Raw genomic sequence first — 20663 nt, 5'->3', positions numbered from 1 at the left:
CAAAAACACCACAAAAAATAAAGTTCTTACAGCATAATACTGGCATCCTGCCCGCCTCCTGAAAGCACAGGGACCATCAGGATCATTTTCTTCTTCGGGTTCTGATATTGGGGACGGTACCTAGAAAAAGAGGGATGAAGCATTCCATTTAGGAGTTATGAAAAGTCAACAATCTTTGTAATGGTCTAAAATTAGAATCTGATCACAAACAGTGAATCACTCCTATATTACATAAAATAGGCAGTGAATTCCCCAAAACATTTAAAGATTAGCAAAATTTTTCTATGGTTAAAAATCATTATTCTTAATATACTGGTTCTTGCAGGTAAGTTCTCATGGTATTATTGCTTAACTGTTTCTGAACATGCAAGGGTTATAGGCTTAAAAAGAATTAGTATGGTTTTTATATATCCCATTTACATTTTGTAAATATTGTATGTGGCCATAAATACTTTGTAATAATAGTTATGCTTCACCTATAAGTAGAGATGTTTTTACACAATAACTTTATTTCTCTATAATAAAGCCCCAAACTAGGAAGATAAAAAAGGTTTATGAATAGCCTCCCATCCCCAAAAGCCAAAAAGCTCATACATTTCACTCAAAGGGGAGTCCCTTATTTCCCCACTCATTTTTATAAATCACTTTTAAATTTAGCAGCTCAGAAGCAGAGAATCAAAAGAGGAAAGAGGACCCGCTAAAAGGTAAGCAGACTGGTTGCAGAGAGAAGTACTAAGCCCACCACCTGACAGCAAAAGAATAAAGACTTTCCAAAAGCTGTCACATATTAAAAAGCATAGGACCAAGTGATACTAGGTCAAATATCCCTACATAATCTGAGTGGACCTCTAGGGCAGCACTGATATATTATATAACAGCAAACTTTATAAATGTCATCAAAAACAGATTAAATGAAATATAAATATACTCTGATATGGCAGGGAAAGAGTATGGTTTAGATAAATTTCTACCCATAATGGTTAAAATTAAAAAAAAAAGTTTTAGTACTTAAGTTTCAGTTGTCTCGCAATTTCACTTTGGAGTACATCTCTTTTTCTGACAACGCTGACTCAACCATATTTACTTGCAAATTACCTCACGAACCCCTCTCTTCCTATTTTGAGAGGAAAAATGCTTTCTCCACATTATTTCCAAACTGTGGTAATTACCACTGAGCAGGGTCATCCAGGGGAGAAAGGCATTTGTTTGAGGTTCCAATATACCTCCACCAACACTATGGGGGAGACACAGAAATAGTAAGCTGGGGCTAATTCTTCTTCCTGGGGAACCAAACCCAAACCCGAAATTTGAAAGGAAATCCCAAATGTGAATTTTAAACTTTGATTCCTTTACAAATCATCTACCTCTTTTAAAATATATACAGGAAGTGTCACAAAGCCTCAGAAATTTTTTCCATCCCTTCCTCCTGACTACCCCAGGAGGGGATTCCAGGATTTGGTCTGAGACATAGGAAGAGAGAGCTGATGTTAGGAGAATCAGAAGCATGATCGAGAAGAGACTGGGTTTTTATTCTGCCCTGCTGCAAATCAGTTGGAGAAGTCTGGTTAAAATGCTTGTTCTCTTAAGGCTCCCTATTCCTTTGTTCTTGTTTATTGGACAAAGAAGAAGCATATATTCTTTTAATTATCTTTTTAGCAATAAAATCCTGATTTTGTAAGAGCTACATTCTAAATAGCTGCCTCACTGAATAATGTCCAACTTTAGGTACATGCCTACCTACAGTTTAGCAACAGGGGGATACCATTATAAAAATTAATGTTGTCAAAGACCTAGTATAAGGACTCAGAGGAACCTAAAAGTTTCAAAATGCAATTTCATGTGGGAATGGGGACTATATGAATAAACATATGAATTTAGAACAGAAATGAAGATCCCTTAATAGATGAGGAATATATGACTAGTATGCTGAGTGTGTCTATCAGGATGGATGGACTGATTCTAGCAATAAGAGAAAAGTTTCTACTGGACATAGTATCCCCCGACATCATTCTTAAAGGGCTGGGAGTGTATAGCAAAACTTTACTGGCTTCTATAAATGCATTTATCTAACTATGTCATTTCTTACTTAAAATTCTTTAAGAACTTCCCAGTATATATAATGTAGATAGAGGTCATTTGCCATCTGACTACTTCTCCAGGCATCATTCTGTTCACCTCTCTTCCCCTTTGTGTTTTATGTTCCAGCAATGCAAAACTGCTAGCAGTTCCCTCTAATATGCTGTTTTCTCTGCCTTGAGCCCTTCCCTACATCTTCCACCTGGGAAAGACCTACTATTTGTTCTCTCATTCCTTCAAATGTCATCTAATTAATGTCCCATGACTATTCAAAGCCCTGCCTGAGTCTAACTACATGATCCCCTGACAATTTTAATAAATGATTTCATTTAAGTGCTTTTTAAGGGCATACGAAATTAAACACATTTTTTGTGCATTTGTTACACGTGTATGGATGCTAAAATATTATCTGGGGTAGAAAAACTAAATCATCTACAAAAGAATAAAACTAATATAATCTAGCCAAAGGGGACAAGTTTTATGTAAACTCTAGATTTTAAATAGTTACAACAACAAGGTGTTTTATGAACTGTCTTGCTTCCAAACATATCTGTCATGTTGGTTAAAAAAAAATGATTTTTAAATCAAGTAAGTCAAAATGTTAAAATATGATAAAGCTTGTTATAGTACTGTCTTTAGGTTGCCTACAACATACGGAAAAGAAAAAAGGAGGGCATTGCTAGTTCAGGTGCTAAACAATATATGTTTTAAATTGATCCTTTAATATATAAAATAAAGGTCTTGTTTTAAAGATAGCACATATGAAACAAAAATTAATATTTTTAAACTGCAAACATTTTTCTATAAAACTGTTGTAATATAACCAAATAATTATTTTCACAAGTTAAAACTTGAACCAGTTCTAAATTTTCTTTAGAATCAAATAGTTATTGCCAAACAAATTAGCAGAATTTATATTAAAAGTTGTAAGATACAATGCTGGTGGAATTATTGTTGGTGAATATTTACAATGATGTATTAAATGTCTTAAAATATTTATAATCTTTAGTTCAGGAATTCCATTTCTAATAATCTATTTTAAATACAGAGGGAAGAGGTAGAGATGCTAATTTTTATAAAAGGGAAAGCTGAAAACCACCTAAATGCTACACAACAGAGTAAACTTTATTCAACTGATAGAAAATAACAGAAGCAAATACCATTTCAGTAACTAACATAAATAACGTGGAAACTGTTTATGTCATAACATTAGGTGAAGAAAGCAAGAATCAAAACTCTAAGATGTCAATTATGTTTTAAAATATAGCAATATAAAAGACTAGAGAAAATATCTTTAAAATAGTTTTAAAACAAGCACCTGTGGAAATTCATCTTCATCTGAGCTGTGAAAGTCATACTGCTTAATGTCACTCTTATTGATCACAGGCAGTGTCTCAGGAGCGGGCTGCTGAGACGCTAGCAAAGCCTCTGCTTTAGGCTTCTTTGGGTACTTCTTCTTTTGACGAACCACATCAGAAGCCTCTTCTTTCAAAGACAAATGATGCGGGTGCTGTTTACATGACGATTTTTCCCCCAAAAGGAAGAAATGAAAATCATTTTAGAAAGCACGAAAAACTATACTGCTCTTTGAAAAACATACATTTTTACCCCAGAGGTGATTTTATTTTCTGGTTTTAATATGCAAAAATTATTATGTGACCATAAACTGAAAAATGTTTTGCTTTCACAAATTACAGTGAAAAATAATGATGACACTTAAATTTACTTTCTACATTGTTATCAATACTTAAACTAAGATGTTAATGATTTTTAAAAATTGTTCTATTATGCAATCCAGCATTTAAAAAGTATTTAAATTCTATTTTAATTTTATTTAAATCTATTAATTAATGATGAAAATTAACAATTATTTTTATTTTTTAAATGACTTGAATTAGATTATGAATTCATAAATTCATTTCTATGCTCATTTCCAATTTTTAAAAATGTCTACATGTGTGGTAACTTTTTTGAGACAGATAAGCTTATTAATTAGGAAAAAAACTTCACCTTTTCAAATGAATAATTACTGCCTCAACTGAACAATAATCAAACTGTTCTCAGGTACCCCAGAGTTCAGTGGTGGTATGTGAGAGGCCGTCTGGCAAAGAGACTGACTGATGGGGTGGGTTCTAGCACCCACCTCTCCTCAAAAGAGCAGCTCTGTTTCTGTTTTAACATATTGGCATTCTTTTAATAAATAGAGATCTACTACTTTAAAAAGTTTGAAAATGACTGTTCTAAGCATCAATGTACAAGCACTATGAAAGTGTAAAAATATTGAGGAAGTTATACCTTTCCCCATGTAGCTCAGATTTTTGTAAAAACTACTTTAGGGTCAAAAATGTTATACACGATGAAAATGTTGCTTAAATGCCAAGTTACTGAGATATAAATGGTTTCATACAATGGATATAGTTATGACATCAAAAGAAACCCCCAACTTCTCAGAAACTACTTATATTTTAAGGTGGGATGTGTGACAAAGGAAATATAGTTAACTATGTGAAATAGGGTAGAGCAACAATGGATGCAACCATATTTCTAAAATTAATATTTAGGGGCCTCCCTGGTGGCGCAGTGGTTAAGAGTCCGCCTGCCGATGCAGGGGATACGGGTTCGTGCCCCGGTCTGGGAGGATCCCATGTGCCGCGGAGCGGCTGGGCCCGTGAGCCATGGCCGCTGGGCCTGCGCATCCGGAGCCTGTGCTCCGCAACGGGAGAGGCCACAACAGTGAGAGGCCCGCATACCGCAAAAAGAAAAAAAAAAAATAATAAAATAAAATAAAATTAATATTTAAATAGGGTGGGTGTTTAATCTTAGAGATGATCTAAAATAAGAATCAATATATAACAAAGGCTGATTCTGTCAGTAATTTGGGGTTGAGATTTTCATATTCTATGCCTACCAATAATATGCCTTGGAAAAGCACTGATTTATATAAAAAGGATTTTTAAAAATAATGTACAAAATGACATGTATTGTATTGTTTATGGCGAAGCAAGTGTGAGTTAAAGGGTAGGTGGGCTAGAGGCCTGTGATTAATAAGAAAGAACTTTGCTGTTTGAATTGACATGAGTTGAATAATGGAGGAGTCTTCCTGCTCCACATTCTTCCTTGACCTTTAGGAATGAACCCATGAAAACTGAGGATTGTGCACATTTTTAAAAGATGAATTTTCCACAAACACCCTAAGTCACTTTTAAAATCTTGCTACACAGTACAGCTCTACTGTCTAAATGCTCAGCCAATAACCTGTTTCTTTCTAAAATTTAAGCTCCTTAAAGGTTTTATTAATTTTTGTATTTCTCAACTGAATACTTTAATATTCACTTGGAACAGTGAATAATGAATAAATATAATTCTTCAGTCTAAGAAACTAAAGTAATTACTAGTACTCTTTATTAGGAAGAAACTGTGATCTAGAAGTTATAGGACTTTTTCAAGTCAAGATAGATAGCAACTGATAAATGCTTGTTATGGCAATGGTGATGACAAAAAGAATAACTTCCGGGCTTCCCTGGTGGCGCAGTGGTTGAGAGTCTGCCTGCCGATGCAGAGGACACGGGTTCATGCCCCGGTCCAGGAAGATCCCACATGCCGCAGAGCGGCTAGGCCCGTGAGCCATGGACGCTGAGCCTGCGCTTCCAGAGCATGTGCTCCACAACGGAAGAGGCCACAACAGTGAGAGGCCCACGTACCGCAAAAAAAAAAAAAAAAAGAATAACTTCCAATAGTCTCAATGAGGAAAGCTTTAAGTTTAGATTTTGATGCCTGCCACTATGATGCAGGATTTGCTAAGGCTCGTGATAATAACTAAGCTTTAATTACCCATATTCTATAAAGAAAAAGACAGCATAGTTGAAAGCACACGGTCTTTGATGTTAGATCTATACTCAAATTTTGAATCTGCCACTTAACAACTTTATGATCTGAAAGTCACACAGAGGTAAAAATCTATCTCAAAGGGAAGTTATAAGGGTTAATGAATCAACGTGTGTATAAAAAACCCTAGCAAAGTGCTTGGCAAAAAGTAGGAACTCAAGCATGTTAATAACTTTCTTCCTTAACCAAACTATTATAAGACAACTTCAGAAACCAATTGTCTGATCAATACTACCATACATGCTTCTCCCCAGAAGATAGTCACCTTAGTTTTACATTCTTGGACTTTGTGATGATTTCCATTATGAAGAGTTGCTGGAGTGGCATATAACTCTTTTTCTGACCTATTGATCTTCACTTCATTAAGGATTTCACCACCATAGTCTCCCAAATGATATCTTGAAAAGGAAATAATATATAAGAAAATGTTACAGTTTAAAAATAAAAAAGAAATAAAAAAACAATGATACTTCATTTACTTGGAACACAACTAATCAAACAGAGCCAACAATTAATCAGATTATTCTTAAGAGAGAAAACTTACGGGAATAAAGTAGCCCATATTTGGGATTTAGTAAAAACAAAACCACCCCCCACCCCCACCCACCTAATCTCTAAGGGACACAGAAGACGGAATCCTCATATATTTTATATTTTCAAGCACTAGGAAGTGATGTTTAGAATGCTTACCTCAGCAAACACACAAAATTTTTAGGTTTAGCATAGTCTACTTAATTATGCAGGAAAAGGATGATTACATCAGAGAATACATTTTCAAAATGCAATGAAACAAGTATTTCCTAACTAATCAGAAAATAAAATCAAATAAACATTTATTTCTCTCAAATTTTGTTTAATAGAAACTTTAATACAGAGAATTGGACAAAATGATCTCCAAGTTCTTTTCTAAATACAACTCAATGATTCTGCAACAACAAAAAATTACGTATAACAGAGGATCTACACTACACACAAAAATATCCCCCAAATTTGCAACCCGAACTGGTAACTTAATCTGATTTTTAAAACAAAAAAGTAGTAATCACAATTTTCAAAAAATGTAATTTTGTTATATAATCAATTTCAGTTGTTATAAAGCTTAAATTTGGTTACATTTTGCCTATCATTTGACTAAAGCTGTTACTGGTTTGTAATAGTAGCAATGTTACCTTTTCTCCACAACTTCTAAGGTTAAGTGCAATAATTCTCGTTTTGTTTTCTCTCTTCTCTTAATCATTTCCAAAATTGTTATGGCTCTACTAAACTCTCGTCTCAGTTTCAACATCTTTTCATAAGAGGCTTCATCATTCTTACGATTCTATTGAAAATAACAAGTTTAGAAGAATAAATCCAATTGTCCACATTTCCAGCTTCATTCAACAAAATCTTATCAGACCCAAATTCATTCTATAAAAGCAAAATGTTAAAAAATCATCTAAAAAGCAACTACATTAAGAAAACCTATTTAACTCTGAAAATAAAAGTATAAGCAAATATCTCAATAAATATTAAAAAAAATGTTGCCAGCTGTTGAAAAGATGGAATGACATAGAAGGGATAATTCCAATGTAAACAAAAATTTTAAAGTCTGTCTGCAACAAAACCTACTATATCAGAAAATGCAGTCTTTTCATATTGTTACAAGGTATTTTACAATGACAGAGAGAAACAGTTGTCAAATCAAGGTTACCTAAAAATAGCTAAAATGAGTGGCTTATTCATCCATCCAGCTCTGTAATTGGGGGCTGGACAGTTCAATACACTACAGTGTAAACATTCACAATGACAAGCAAAGCTTCATTTCAGAAACTCAGATATAAAACTGATTATGGGATATAAAGGATCTCAAGGAATGGAATGATCATGCTTCAGTGTAGTAACACCTCATTGCAGAGTAGAAAAGACAGCCGGTGAAAAGTCTGAATTTCATTAGAAGTTCTTACTTTGAACTGTAAGAAGTTAACTTGAACTAACTCACAGGTGAAAGTCCTATCATAACTAGAGAAGGCTCAACTGTAAATAGCAGCATCATTTGCATATAAAAGTAACTGTTAATAAAAATATTTTGTTCAATCAAATATCCACAGAATACTTACTTTATATTAGGCATGGAACTATTTGTTTAAAAACAGACCACTACCACCCCTCATTCTATATGTCTAGACAGACTGCATTTAAGCAAGCTCTCCATACCTGACTTAAAGCAATATGACATTAGAAAGAACCCAAAGAAAGCCAGGTTTCATACTGGAGGATTATAAAAGAGAAAATAAAACTTGAGAAAGATTCAAAGTTTTACTTTTTTCCTTTTGTGTATAGTTACTTGTATTTGAAAATTAATCATCACTTATAAAACATTACCTAAACTAAGTCCCATTAAGGTAGTGCATACCAAATATTAAAAAATATTATGTTAATAAATCATCCTTTTATCTTATCCAAAGGAAATCAATCTTTTTTCCCCCTTCAGCAGTACTACGTGACAAAAGGCAAAAATCTAAAGCATGGTATTAAGCAAATATTTTTTTGTAACCAGGCAGCAATAATACCTTCTGATTGAAAAAAAACTAACATTACCAAGAGGAAATATTAAAAGTGCTCACTCTGTACAAAGTATTGCACATGTCCCCTATGCTCAAAAGGCTTAAAGTCTAATAAGAATGAGAGATATACAGATTTAAAAGATGAATAATAACAGCAGCTGAATCAAAAGTGCACCAGAACCTTTTAAAATTGCCCTCCTTTTCACTAAGGGTTCCTCTTGGACTGTGTGCTTCTCTCCTTTCTTACTCATTCATTTCCCGCTCTCTTTAGGCCTAAATAACTAGTGTTCCTAATTTTTCTTTACCCGAGTCCTGCCCTTTCTGCTCTACTTTTTAATCTTTTATTATGAAATAATTTCAGATTACAAAAAAGTTACAAAAAAAGTATAAAGAATTCCCATATATCTTCATTCAGATTCTCCAAAGGTTACTATTTTACACTTGCTTTATGTATCTCTCTTTATGTATGTATCTATGTATGTATGTCCATACACATTGTTATGGACCGAATGTTTGCATCTCCTGATAACTCATATGTTGAAATCCTAACTCTCCAATGTGATTTTTATTTGGAGGTAAGGCCTTTGGGAGTCCTGTAGAATGGATTAGTACCCTAAGAGACCCCAGAGAGATCTCTTGCCCCATCTGCCATGTGAGGACACAGCAAGAGGACCATCTATGAAACAGAAAGTGGTCCCTTAATAGACACCAAATCTGATGGTACCTGGATGTTGGACTTCCCAACCTCCAGAACTGAGAAATAAATGTTTGCTGTTTAAGCCACCCAGTCTAATGTATTCTTGTTACAACAGCTCAAATGAACTAAGACACATATACATGTATATATATATAAACACATACACACATACATAAACTATTAGCAATGGTGTTTTATTTTTTGAGAAAAGTTGAAGATATAATGCTCCTTTATCCCCTAAACACTTTAATATATATTTTCTAAAAACAATGATAATCTCTTATACAATCACAGTACCATCATCAAAATCAGAAAATTAACATTGATATAAAAACTATTACTTAATTTACAGACTTTATTCATATTTCGCCAATTGTCCCATTAATGTCCTTCACAGCAAGAAATAGTTATATACATATTTTATATATTTATATAATATTGCTATGAAGGACATTAATGGGACAATAATAACTTTTATTATTAAAATTCATTAATAATAATAAATTCTTTTTCCTGGTCTAGGACCTGATTCAGGATTCAAATTGCATTTAGCTGTCATGTCTCTTTACTCTCCTATAATTTGGAATAGTTCCTCTGTCTTTCTATGGTGATCATGACCTTGATAGTTTTAAAGAGTATAAGCCACTTATTTTTGTAGAATGTTCCTCAATTTGGGTTTCTTTGATGTTTCTCCACAATTAAATTCATGTTGTAAACTTTTGGTAGGACCGTTACAGAAGAGATACTGTCTCTCTCACTCAGCATATCAGGAGTTAAATGATACCTATTTGTCCCATTACTGCTGATGCTTTGATCACTTAAGATGGTGTTTGCCAGGTTTCTCTAGTCAAATTAGTATTTTTCCTTTTTTAATTAAAAAGTATGCGGTGGGACTTATATAAGCATCTTGTTTCTCATCAAATTTCTCCCATCAGTTTAGCTTCTATTAATTCTAACTTTTGCCAGAAATAATTGCTACTATGGTGGTTGCCAAATGGTGATTTTTGAACTCCATCATTCCACTGACATTTATAAGTTGGAAATCTATGGTAAGGAAAAGTGTTCTCTTTCATCTATCTATCAATCAATCAATCATCTACTTATCCATCTATCCATCCATCCATTTATATCAGTATAGACTCATGGGTTACTTTATGGGTTATAATCCATTACTCTCCTTCTTTTGACATACAAACTTCCCCAGATCTGATCAGCAGGGTCACCCTTTATGCTGGCTCCTGAGGCCTTCTGACATGGCTCCAACATTCTTCAATCACATTCTTATATTCTGGCAAAGCAGAATGTTCCAAGCTTATCTTTATGCTTTCCTAGCATCAGACCTAAAATTAACCATTTTTCTAAGGAGCTCTGGTTCCCTTTAATGGAAAATGGTATTTAAAATCAAGATTTACATGCTACTGTAATTGCATCTATACCCGCTCAGCAAACAGAGCTAGGAAATAAGCCTGTAATATATTGATGTACATACCCATGCATAGATCTATATCTATTTCTAGCTATATCAATATTAAAAACTGTAAGTTCATACTGACATCTTTTCTGTGCTTTTTTTTTTTTTTTTTTTTTTTTTTTTTTTGCAGTATTCGGGCCTCTCACTGTTGTGGCCTCTCCCGTTGCGGAGCACAGGCTCCGGACGCGCAGGCTCAGCGGCCATGGCTCACGGGCCCAGCCGCTCTGCGGCATGTGGGATCTTCCCGGATCGGGGCACGAACCCGTATCCCCTGCCTCGGCAGGTGGACTCTCAACCACTGCGCCACCAGGGAAGCCCTCTTTTCTGTGCTTTTAAGATGGCCCTACTCCCTATATTCAAATCTACTCAATTCCCTTTACCCTTCTTCACAACTGTCTCTGCTTGGAGCAAATTCTTGTCTTCTTGTTCCAGTTACATATTATAGTTCTGACCAACTGCCAAATATATAGGGAAGTGGTTTTCAAACTGCTGTAATTTAGAGTTAACTACAGATCTTTTTAAACCAAGGCTAATTCACAAGTGATTGTTATGTGCAGCCAGACTGAGAACCACTATCCTGGAAGCTTCCTCTCCTAACTATCTTGCCACATAGAGGGAGGAGAGAAGGCACAAACACTAACAGTTTTACCTATGGGGTTAAACATATAAATGTATATGCTGATTCAAGACTTCCCAGTCAGTGCACTCAGACATGCTGGTACCTTAACACCATGTCATTTGAGAATGTCCTAAAGCACTTAAGCACTCCCAAACTAAACATTAGTTTAATGATTAAAATTAAATTATAGACTTCCAAGCAAATATTTCAGAAGTCCTTTACTCTAGCCTTTGCATCAGCTATATAAATGTTTTTACGTATGCGGGAATAGAACAGGAAGCAGAGGACCTCTGTGAGCTGGTTTTCATTTTTGCATATCCCAGTGACCACCTCCTGAACACCTAGGGTGTCCACTCTTGATTGCTTTCCTAACTTTCTCATTTTAAAACTCATAGACATTTCTAAGCAGCAAGAGTGTACATGAAGGGGAATAGTCTTTGGTCCCATAACTGAAAACAGAGAGGAATAAAAAGACCACTGGGAAAGAAAATATACCACCTTGGAGAGGAAGATGAAAATAACAGATAAGAGAAAGGGTAGGAATCAGAGTGTCAGGAAAATGCTGGCCTAGTTATTACACAATGGAGAAATGCCTAAACACAGGAACCTATTTCTAGCAATTCTCAAAACACACTGGTTAGAAAATAGTGATTTAACCTATTTAAGAATAAAACATATTTAAACATTTGGAATATTGTTTATATGTCAATAAATACTGATAATTTTAAGTACTTCATACCCGTTCACTAAAAGAAGCCCAACAGTACTTTTCCTTCAAAAGACATTGCTCTAAGTCTATGTTTTGCAATACATCTGAATCAATTACATTTCTTTTAAAAAGTAACTGGAAGTTCAGATTTTTTCAATAATTCAGATAAACCTCTCCTTCCTCATGTCCATATTTATAAAGCTTTACTGTATTTACAAACTTATCTCATTATAGTCTCTTCTAAACAAGGCACTAAATCTTCAAGAAATATCTAATATTTCCTTAGCTAAGAACCAAAACACCAAATTGAAAATTCAGTCTGGGTTAGGGAATGTCATATACATTTGGGAAATCCAAGAAAGAGTTACAAAAACTCTGGTTGTTAACCAGTAGGGAAGTTTCCCCTAAAATGTACTATCCCTGGCAGCTGTTATGCTTCACAGCTGTTATATTAACAGCTGACAAGGACAAGCATTCAATGTTAGGAGAAACAGGAATCCACAGAAAATGCTTTGCCTCCAATTATCATTCCTCATGGTTTTCACATTTATATGTTCCTAATATTCTGCAATGTTAGAGAATGTGTTACCGTGTCTGATGTTTACCCTTAATTATGAGAAATGGAAGGCAGTGACTACCAGTCTGAAATAATGCTTTCTTCTATACCGTATCATTTCACAGCCTGAGACCCCATTTCTCTTAAAATTCTGGCTCATCTTGCTTCTGAAAGCCAAATTAGGACAAGTTTGTCAATTCGAAATCTGACACAACCGAAAACTCAGAAAAGAAGAAAAAGGTTCCATTGTGTTACTTGCGACTGTTAGCAGAACAGGCTTGAAAATGAACCTTTCCCAACTTCCCATGACCCCACAGTAGTTAGAGGGAGTAAAGTCCATTTTCACATGCATGATTTAGAATATGGTTTCAAAGGAACTCTTAAGCTTCCCAAAGAGAGGATATGTATAGAATGTACAGTTTACTGAAGAATTCAAAACTTCAGAGTTTTCCTCCTAACACGAATTTTCTCACATCACTTCAACTGCAAGCCTAAAATGGTATAACCAATAGATTTATAAAGCCCATAGGTATTAAATAAACACTGCAAACAACTGGGGGATAGAAGCTACTAAAAAGCAGGCTTTCTAATATAAAGTTCAACAATGTCCTTAGCTTCTCTTTATATTCAAATTACTGAAAATTACTCAAGCTATCAGCAAAAAAAAAATATTGGTCTTAAATACTATCAAGGTACATTCAGTTAAATCTAATTTGCATATTACCTTTCTTTTTTTTAAAAACATCTTTATTGGAGTATAATTGCTTTACAATGGTATGTTAGTTTCTGCTTTATAACAAAGTGAATCAGTTATACATATACATATGTTCCCGTATCTCTTCCTTCTTGCATCTCCCTCCCTCCCACTCTCCCTATCCCTCCCCTCTAGGTGGTCACAAACCACCTAGCTGATCTCCCTGTGCTATGTGGCTACTTCCCACTAACTATCTATTTTACGTTTGGTAGTGTATATATGTCCATGCCACTCTCTCACTTTGTCACAGCTTACCCTTCCCCCTCCCCATATCCTCAAGTCCATGCTCTAGTAAGACACAGACCTACTAGAGCATATTACCTTTCGAGTTTGCATTTTCTCTGTTCTCCTCCGAAAGGCAACATAAGGGTCATTGTTGGTAGAGCCATCTCTTTTCTCCTGTTTTATCTGAGGAATGAGGGATGGTCCCCTGCAGTTTTTACGTTTTCTCACCCAGTAGTCATATACAGCTTTAATAAGGTAATCATCTTCGTTTAGCAGCAGTTTTGCTTCTTGAAGTGTTACAAGCTAAATAAAAAATAAAAAATGTCATCAACTACAATGCTTAAAAAAATTAAAATTAAACTATACCTACAGGAAAAAATGTGATCAGTCTAACAATTACGATCAGATATCATGATGGCAGAAAACACAATTCAATTCAATCTAACAAAGACTTTATTAAGATTTACCAAAATTAGAAATTTGACCTAAGAGGTAGTGAGTTCCACCACTTAAAATATTTAAGAAGCCTGGATTAATGATAAGACTACAACAGATTTATGACTCAGGAAAGTCTTGAACTGGAAGACATCCAGGGTCCTTCAAAATTCTGATATTCTGGGATTCCACACATTGGAGGATCTACTAGTTTTCAATAGTCTACTAGCTTCTTTCAGTGTTTTTGTTTTTCAACGGAAACTAGAATTTATAGGTGGTTTTTACCTCCCTCCAAAATAAACTATGAATATTTTCCAACGTATTGCAACTAAATATACACATGCCTCCTTTGAAATTGAAAAGAACAAACTTAGCATGTTTCCAGAAGTCTCAACACTATGCAATCTTGAATTTCTTGTATCAATTACATATATAAACAATTCCTCTAACAAAGCTGATTAAATACTAGAGAATCCTTGTTCTAAACACTCATTTTGTTAATGACATTGTCATGTCTGGGACAGTGGCAACTCAGGGATCTACTTCTCCTTTATCAGTGCAGCCAATATATGCTGACATTATCTCAAAGTAAAGTTTGTAGAAATTTGCTTGGTCACATCTGTTTCCTTGCTCCTTGTGAAGATCAGAGAGGCTAATCAGCTTTAGTAAGATGGATTAGGGGTTACACATATCCATTTATAGTGAAGCTTAGAAAAAGATTATGGAGTTTTAGGGCTGTGAACCCTTACTGAAGTGATGCTATCCCAATCTTTTTACTTTTATCATTCTAGAGATGAAGATTCATTTTCAAAACAAATTGAGATATCTCCTAAAAACTTGGAAATGAGGGGAAAATTTTTATCACTGAAATTTTAAGATCAACATACTAATCAATTTGCAGGTTGTATGAATTCATTTGAAGAAAGCATGACTTAGCAAATAAATTTTTGCTATGATCTGACTTCTCACATTGGTATAACTTCATAGAATAAATGTAATAATCATTTGGACTTCCAGTCCTATGATGGTGCTTACTAAAGCTAATTAGTTGGTTTCTTATTATAATTTGGCTGCCAAGATGGTTTGACCACAGGAAGAGAATACAGACAGTATCAACTCAAGTATTCTAGTCCACATGACAATAAAATTATAAGTGGCCATTCTTTGGTTTATTCAAAGTCTCAGTGGAGTCAGCTTAACTGCATCTGAGACGCCGAGTTACTTGACCTTTAAAGTGGAGAGCCGGAGCCTGAAACGAGATCAAACCAAAAGAACCAATATTTCCAAACATCAACTTTAAATGGACACTCTCCCACTGTTAGCTGAAGTTCTCTGGAATGGTGATGTAAACCTCCAAAGTCTACAAGGACGGTAGCAGAATAAAAATAGAGCTTTCTGGATCTAACAAAATTCCACCAAATGCTTAGAGCATAGCATAACTGGTAGCTCTCATGTGCTCTGGGGACCAAAGGGAAACAATGCTGTGATATGCTATATGTGCTTCAGCTGTTTGGTCATTCTGCTTCTGATAAAATTTTATAACCTTCACTAATTAAATCAAGAACTTAATCTAACCTTTGAGTGGGGTGGAAGATAATCTCTTTCCTTCAACCAGCAGAGCAGTGGTGAGTTTCTTATATAACAACATTATCAAAATAACACTGCTTCCTATCTTCCTGCAGGAGGTGTCAGGAGATTAAAACACGGCCTCAGATTTTCTTCTCTGGTGCTTCTTGCCCCTGCTTTCAGAAATGTCCTTCTGCCTGGTGCTTAAGTACCCTCTTTATATCTGAGGTAATAAGAATTCAATACACAGTTTAAACATCCTGACATTACTTTCCTATGTTAGCTGTAAGTCAACAACTGCTGTTTTTATATTGTCATACGGCCAATTTTTATTTTATTGGATAATTTTGGTTTTAGTCATTCTGTAAAACTTATCTTTAGCTATTCTAGGGCAACTAGTATCAGTGCCTCTCTACTATCATGGTGAGAGCATCAATTTGAGTGGACAAGAACTATTTACAGATAAAGTAGTCACAAATTATGTGACATGATTAAAAATCCACAAAAATCAGAATCCTACTACTTTTATACCTAAGGAAAAAGTTCTGCCATTTAGCATTTCATCTACTAGAAAACAGTAGAAACCCGTATTCAAGTGGCAAAGGGGTCTGTGGTAAAGTTATTATTTCCAAGACAGCTCTGACTTACTTGATTTACTTATTTTGGGGGCTTAGGGATGGGAGATAAAAATTCTTCTTCTTCTAGACTGCAACAAGCTCCATGAGGACAAAGATCATTTAGTTTGCTTATATATAAAACTCATGGTCTAGCAATTTCAATAAATGCACAAATTTAATACAAAAATGAATAAACTACATGTAAAAATTAATGCTTTTACATATAAAATAGCCAATTAAGCAGTAAGTAGTTAATAACTACTATCAGGCCATCATTTGTGCTATAGCTTGTGGGGAAGATAACAAAAAAAACTTTAAGACAAATCCAGTACTTAAACAAACTTACAGTATGGGAATTACGGTTAGACAAATACAAATTAAACAATAAGAGAACAATGTAAGAACTTTGCAACTGAGTATTTAGTGCAGTAAGATAGAGGACACAGTCACAAAAAACTCCATCTGAGAGTGCCTGTGTTGGCAGCTTACGGTACAAGAATAAATTCTGAGGATATATACCAAAGGAACAGAACAAGAGGTAGAGGAGCAAAGGAAGAGGAGATGAAGAAACAAGAAGAATCAGGAAAGATGGAGGTCAACAAATCCAATACTACAGGGATATTAAGTAGGACGCAGACTAAAAAGAGGCTCCTGATGATAATTAGGAGGCCATCAGTGACCTTAAACAGTGCAATATCAGTAAACTAAAATGGACTAAAAGGTAAACAGTATGGTTTATCTTTTGAAAATTTAACTGTGACTTAATAAAAAAGGAGAGACGTAGGGTAGTTAGTAGTTTATTGAAAATTTAGGGACTAAAGGAAAAGGATTTTAAAAACCCACAAGATCCTGAGTTTTGGGAGTCACTGGAGAGAGAATGAATACAGTATAGGATCATCTGGAGTTAAGAGAGTAAGTTAAGTTTTGAAAAGGTTAAACTTGAGAGGTCTGTGGACCATCTAGATGGAGATGCCAACAGTCAGCACAAAAAGAGAAAAAAGAAAATCCTGGGGCTTGAGAAAGTGGTCAAGGCTAAAGGCATAGGTATTACTATAACCACAAAAATGCTCGATGAGGTGATATTATCCCCCAAAATAATCAGGACAAGAATACCAAGAACAGAATTTCAAGAAACCCGGATGTTTGCAAGAGTTGAATGAAACGGAGTCAGTAAAAGAAAATTAGAAGGAATGGCCATAAAAAAATCATAAGAAAACCAAAAGGGAATTGTATTCAAAAGAACAAAGGTGAGGACAATTTGAAGAAATAAGAACTCAAATAAGACAAAGGATGGGAACTGAAAATAATCACAGACTTTGGCAACAAGAGTTTTCAATAATGACTTCATTGCAATAGTCTCCACAGAATAATGCCAGCAGAAGCTTCTGCCCAAGTCCATCTTTTATTTTATTTTATTTTTTTGCAGTACGCGGGCCTCTCACTGCTGTGGCCTCTCCCGTTGTGGAGCACAGGCTCCAGACGCGCAGGCTCAGAGGCCATGGCTCACGGGCCCAGCCGCTCTGCGGCATGTGGGATCTTCCCGGACCGGGACACGAACCCGTATACCCTGCATCGGCAGGCAGACTCTCAACCACTGTGCCACCAGGGAAGCCCCCAGTCCATCTTTTACATCTTTCTCTAGCAACTTAATAAATATTGGTTTAACCACACACTTGATTCCTTGCCCTGTGATCTGGTATTATCCTAGCCCCCAAAAAGAGAAAATAAAGAACTCCATGAATCCCCCAGATCAGACACTTGGAATGAGGGGAGGCTTTTGCTATCTTTAATACTTGGTTCTAAGACAATTTCCTTGTTCCTATAACAAAGGCTTCACCTTAATCTCTTCTGCAGAAAGCAGATGCTATCAAGCTCTGAGAACCTAGCCAGTTGTTTTAGAGTCTGGAAGCTTGCCACTGAGCAAAGAGAACTAAAATAGGATGGTGCTGATTATAGTGCATAGTTAATTTACTGTTTACATGCTTTTTGTTTATCTTGTACCCACTTAGATGATAAGCTCCACAAGGGCAGAACTTCTGTCACTTGTCTTGCTCACCTGAGTGCTAAATAAATATTACTAACTGAATGAAAAAAAGCAAATTACAAAACACACAGCAGAAAGCTTCTGATGATATAATTTCAACCACCATGAGAATTTCAGAGCAATCATAGAAAACAGAAGAAATGCCAAAAGTCTGATCAAGCCTAGGTTTGCTAGGAAAATTTATACATAAAGAAGAAAAACTGAAATTATATCTGATGCCAGTGATCAAAATCCTAGGAAAATGGTGAGCACTAATTATAATGAGGATCAATTTGATAATTAAACAAATTTCCAATAAAAAAAAGACAATCCCTCAAAAAACAAATTAAGTTGAATTTTACAAAGTTCAGTTTTAATGTACTTTTTTGGATAGTACACTAGATATTACTTTCCATCAAAACGGGGGACAGGTCCCATCCAAAAAAATGAGATGACAAAAAAAATATGTTACGGACAAAGGAGCAAGGTAAAAACCTACAAGACCAAATAAATGAAGAGGAAATAGGAAACCTACCTGAAAAAGAATTCAGAGTAATGATAGCAAAGATGATCCAAAATCTCAGAAATAGAGTGGAGGCATGGATTGAGAAAATACAAGAAATCTTTAACAAAGACCTAGAAGAACTATAAACAACAAACAAAAGGGGATGAGCAACACAAGAACTGAAATGAAAAACACACTAGAAGGAATCAATAGTAGAATAACTGAGACAGAAGAGCGAATAAGTGAGCTGGAAGATAGAATGGTAGAAATAACTGAGGAGGAGCAGAATAAAGAAAAAAGAATGAAAAGAGAATTGAGGACAGCTTCAGAGACCTCTGGGACAACATTAAATGCACCAACATTCGAATTATAGGTGTCTCAGAAGAAGAAGAGAAAGAGAAAGGGTCTGAGAAAATATCTGAAGAGATTATAGTCGAAAACTGCCCTAACATGAGAAAAGAAAGAGCCACCCATGTCCAGGAAGCACAGAGTGTCCCATACAGGATAAACCCTAGCAGAACACAGTGAGATACATATTAATCAAACAAATAAAAATTAAATTCAAAGAAAAAATATTAAAAGTGGCAAGGGAAAACAACAAATAACATACAAAGGAATCCCCTAAGGTTACCAACTGATTTTTCAGCAGAAACTCTGCAGGCCACAAAGGAGTGGCAGGATATATTTAAAGTGATGAAAGGGAAAAACCTACAACCAAGATTACTCTACCCAGCAAGGATCTCATTTAGATTTGATGGAGAAATTAAAAGCTTTAAAAACAAGCAAAAGCTAAGAGAATTCAGCACCCCAAACCAGCTTTACAGCAAATGCTAAAGGAATTTCTCTAGGTGGGAAACACAAGAGAAGAAAAAGACACACAAAAGCAAACCCAAATCAATTAAGAAAATGGTAATAGGAACATACATATCGATAATCACCTTGAATGTAAATGGATTAAATGCTGCAACCAAAAGACAAAGACTGGGTGAATGGATACAAAAACAAGACCTGCATACATGCTGTCTAGAAGAGACCCACTTTAGACTTAGGGACACATACAGACTGAAAGTGAGGGGATGGAAAAAGATATTCCATGCAAATGGAAATCAGAAGAAAGGTGAGTAGCAATACTCATTTCAGATAAAATAGACTTTAAAATAAAGAATGTTACAAGAGACAAGGAAGGACACTACATAATGATCAATGGATCAATCCAAGAAGAAGATATAACAATTATAAATATATATGCACCCAACATAAGAGCACCTCAATACATAAGGCAACTGCTAACAGCTATAAAAGAGGAAATTGACAGTAACACAATAATAGTGGGGGACGTTAACACCTCACTTACACCAATGGACAGATCATCCAAACAGAAAATTAATAAGGAAACACAAGCTTTAAATGACATAATAGACCAGATAGATTTAAATGATATTTATAGGACACTCCATCCAAAACCAGCAGATTACACTTTCTTCTCAAGTGCGCATGGAACATTCTCCAGGATAGATAACATCTTGGGTCAAATATCAAGCCTCAGCAAATTTAAGAAAATTGAAATCCTATCAAGCAACTTTTCCAACCACAACGTTATGAGATTAGAAATCAATTACAGGAAAAAAACTGTAAAAAAACATAAACACATGGATGCTAAACAGTGCACTGCTAAATAACCAAGAGATCACTGAAGAAATCAAAGAAATGAAAACATTTCTAGAAACACATGACAATGAAAACACGATGGCCCCAAATCTATGGGATGCAACAAAAGCAGTTCTAAGAGGGAAGTTTATAGCAATTCAATCTCAACTCAAGAAACAAGGAAGTATCAAATAAACAATCTAACCTTACACCTAAAGCAACTAGAAAAAGAGGAACAAAGCAAACCAAAGTTAGTAGAAGGAAAGAAATCATAAAGATCAGAGCAGAAATAAATGAAATAGAAATGAAGAAAACAATAGTAAAGATCAATAAAA

The 20663-nt window shown here is 35.1% G+C and overlaps 1 protein-coding gene across 1 annotated transcript in view; it reads right to left on the bottom strand.

Moving 5' to 3' along the window:
• The window catches only part of EPC2 (enhancer of polycomb homolog 2), a 108651-nt gene that overhangs the window by 16252 nt on the left and 71736 nt on the right, over positions 1-20663 (bottom strand). The window contains exons 4-8 of the mRNA XM_060106974.1: positions 13632-13838; positions 7131-7279; positions 6227-6359; positions 3395-3586; positions 31-120 (exon numbers count right to left, since the gene is read on the bottom strand). Coding sequence (XP_059962957.1) covers positions 31-120; positions 3395-3586; positions 6227-6359; positions 7131-7279; positions 13632-13838 — 771 coding nt within the window. The remainder of the gene's footprint in view (positions 1-30; positions 121-3394; positions 3587-6226; positions 6360-7130; positions 7280-13631; positions 13839-20663) is intronic.

The sequence above is a fragment of the Mesoplodon densirostris genome, chromosome 8, assembly GCF_025265405.1.
Source record: "Mesoplodon densirostris isolate mMesDen1 chromosome 8, mMesDen1 primary haplotype, whole genome shotgun sequence".
In the NCBI taxonomy this organism is placed as follows: Eukaryota; Metazoa; Chordata; class Mammalia; order Artiodactyla; family Ziphiidae; genus Mesoplodon; species Mesoplodon densirostris.
The sequence above is the reverse complement of the archived record's forward strand: the minus strand, read 5'-3'. Positions and strand labels throughout refer to the sequence as shown.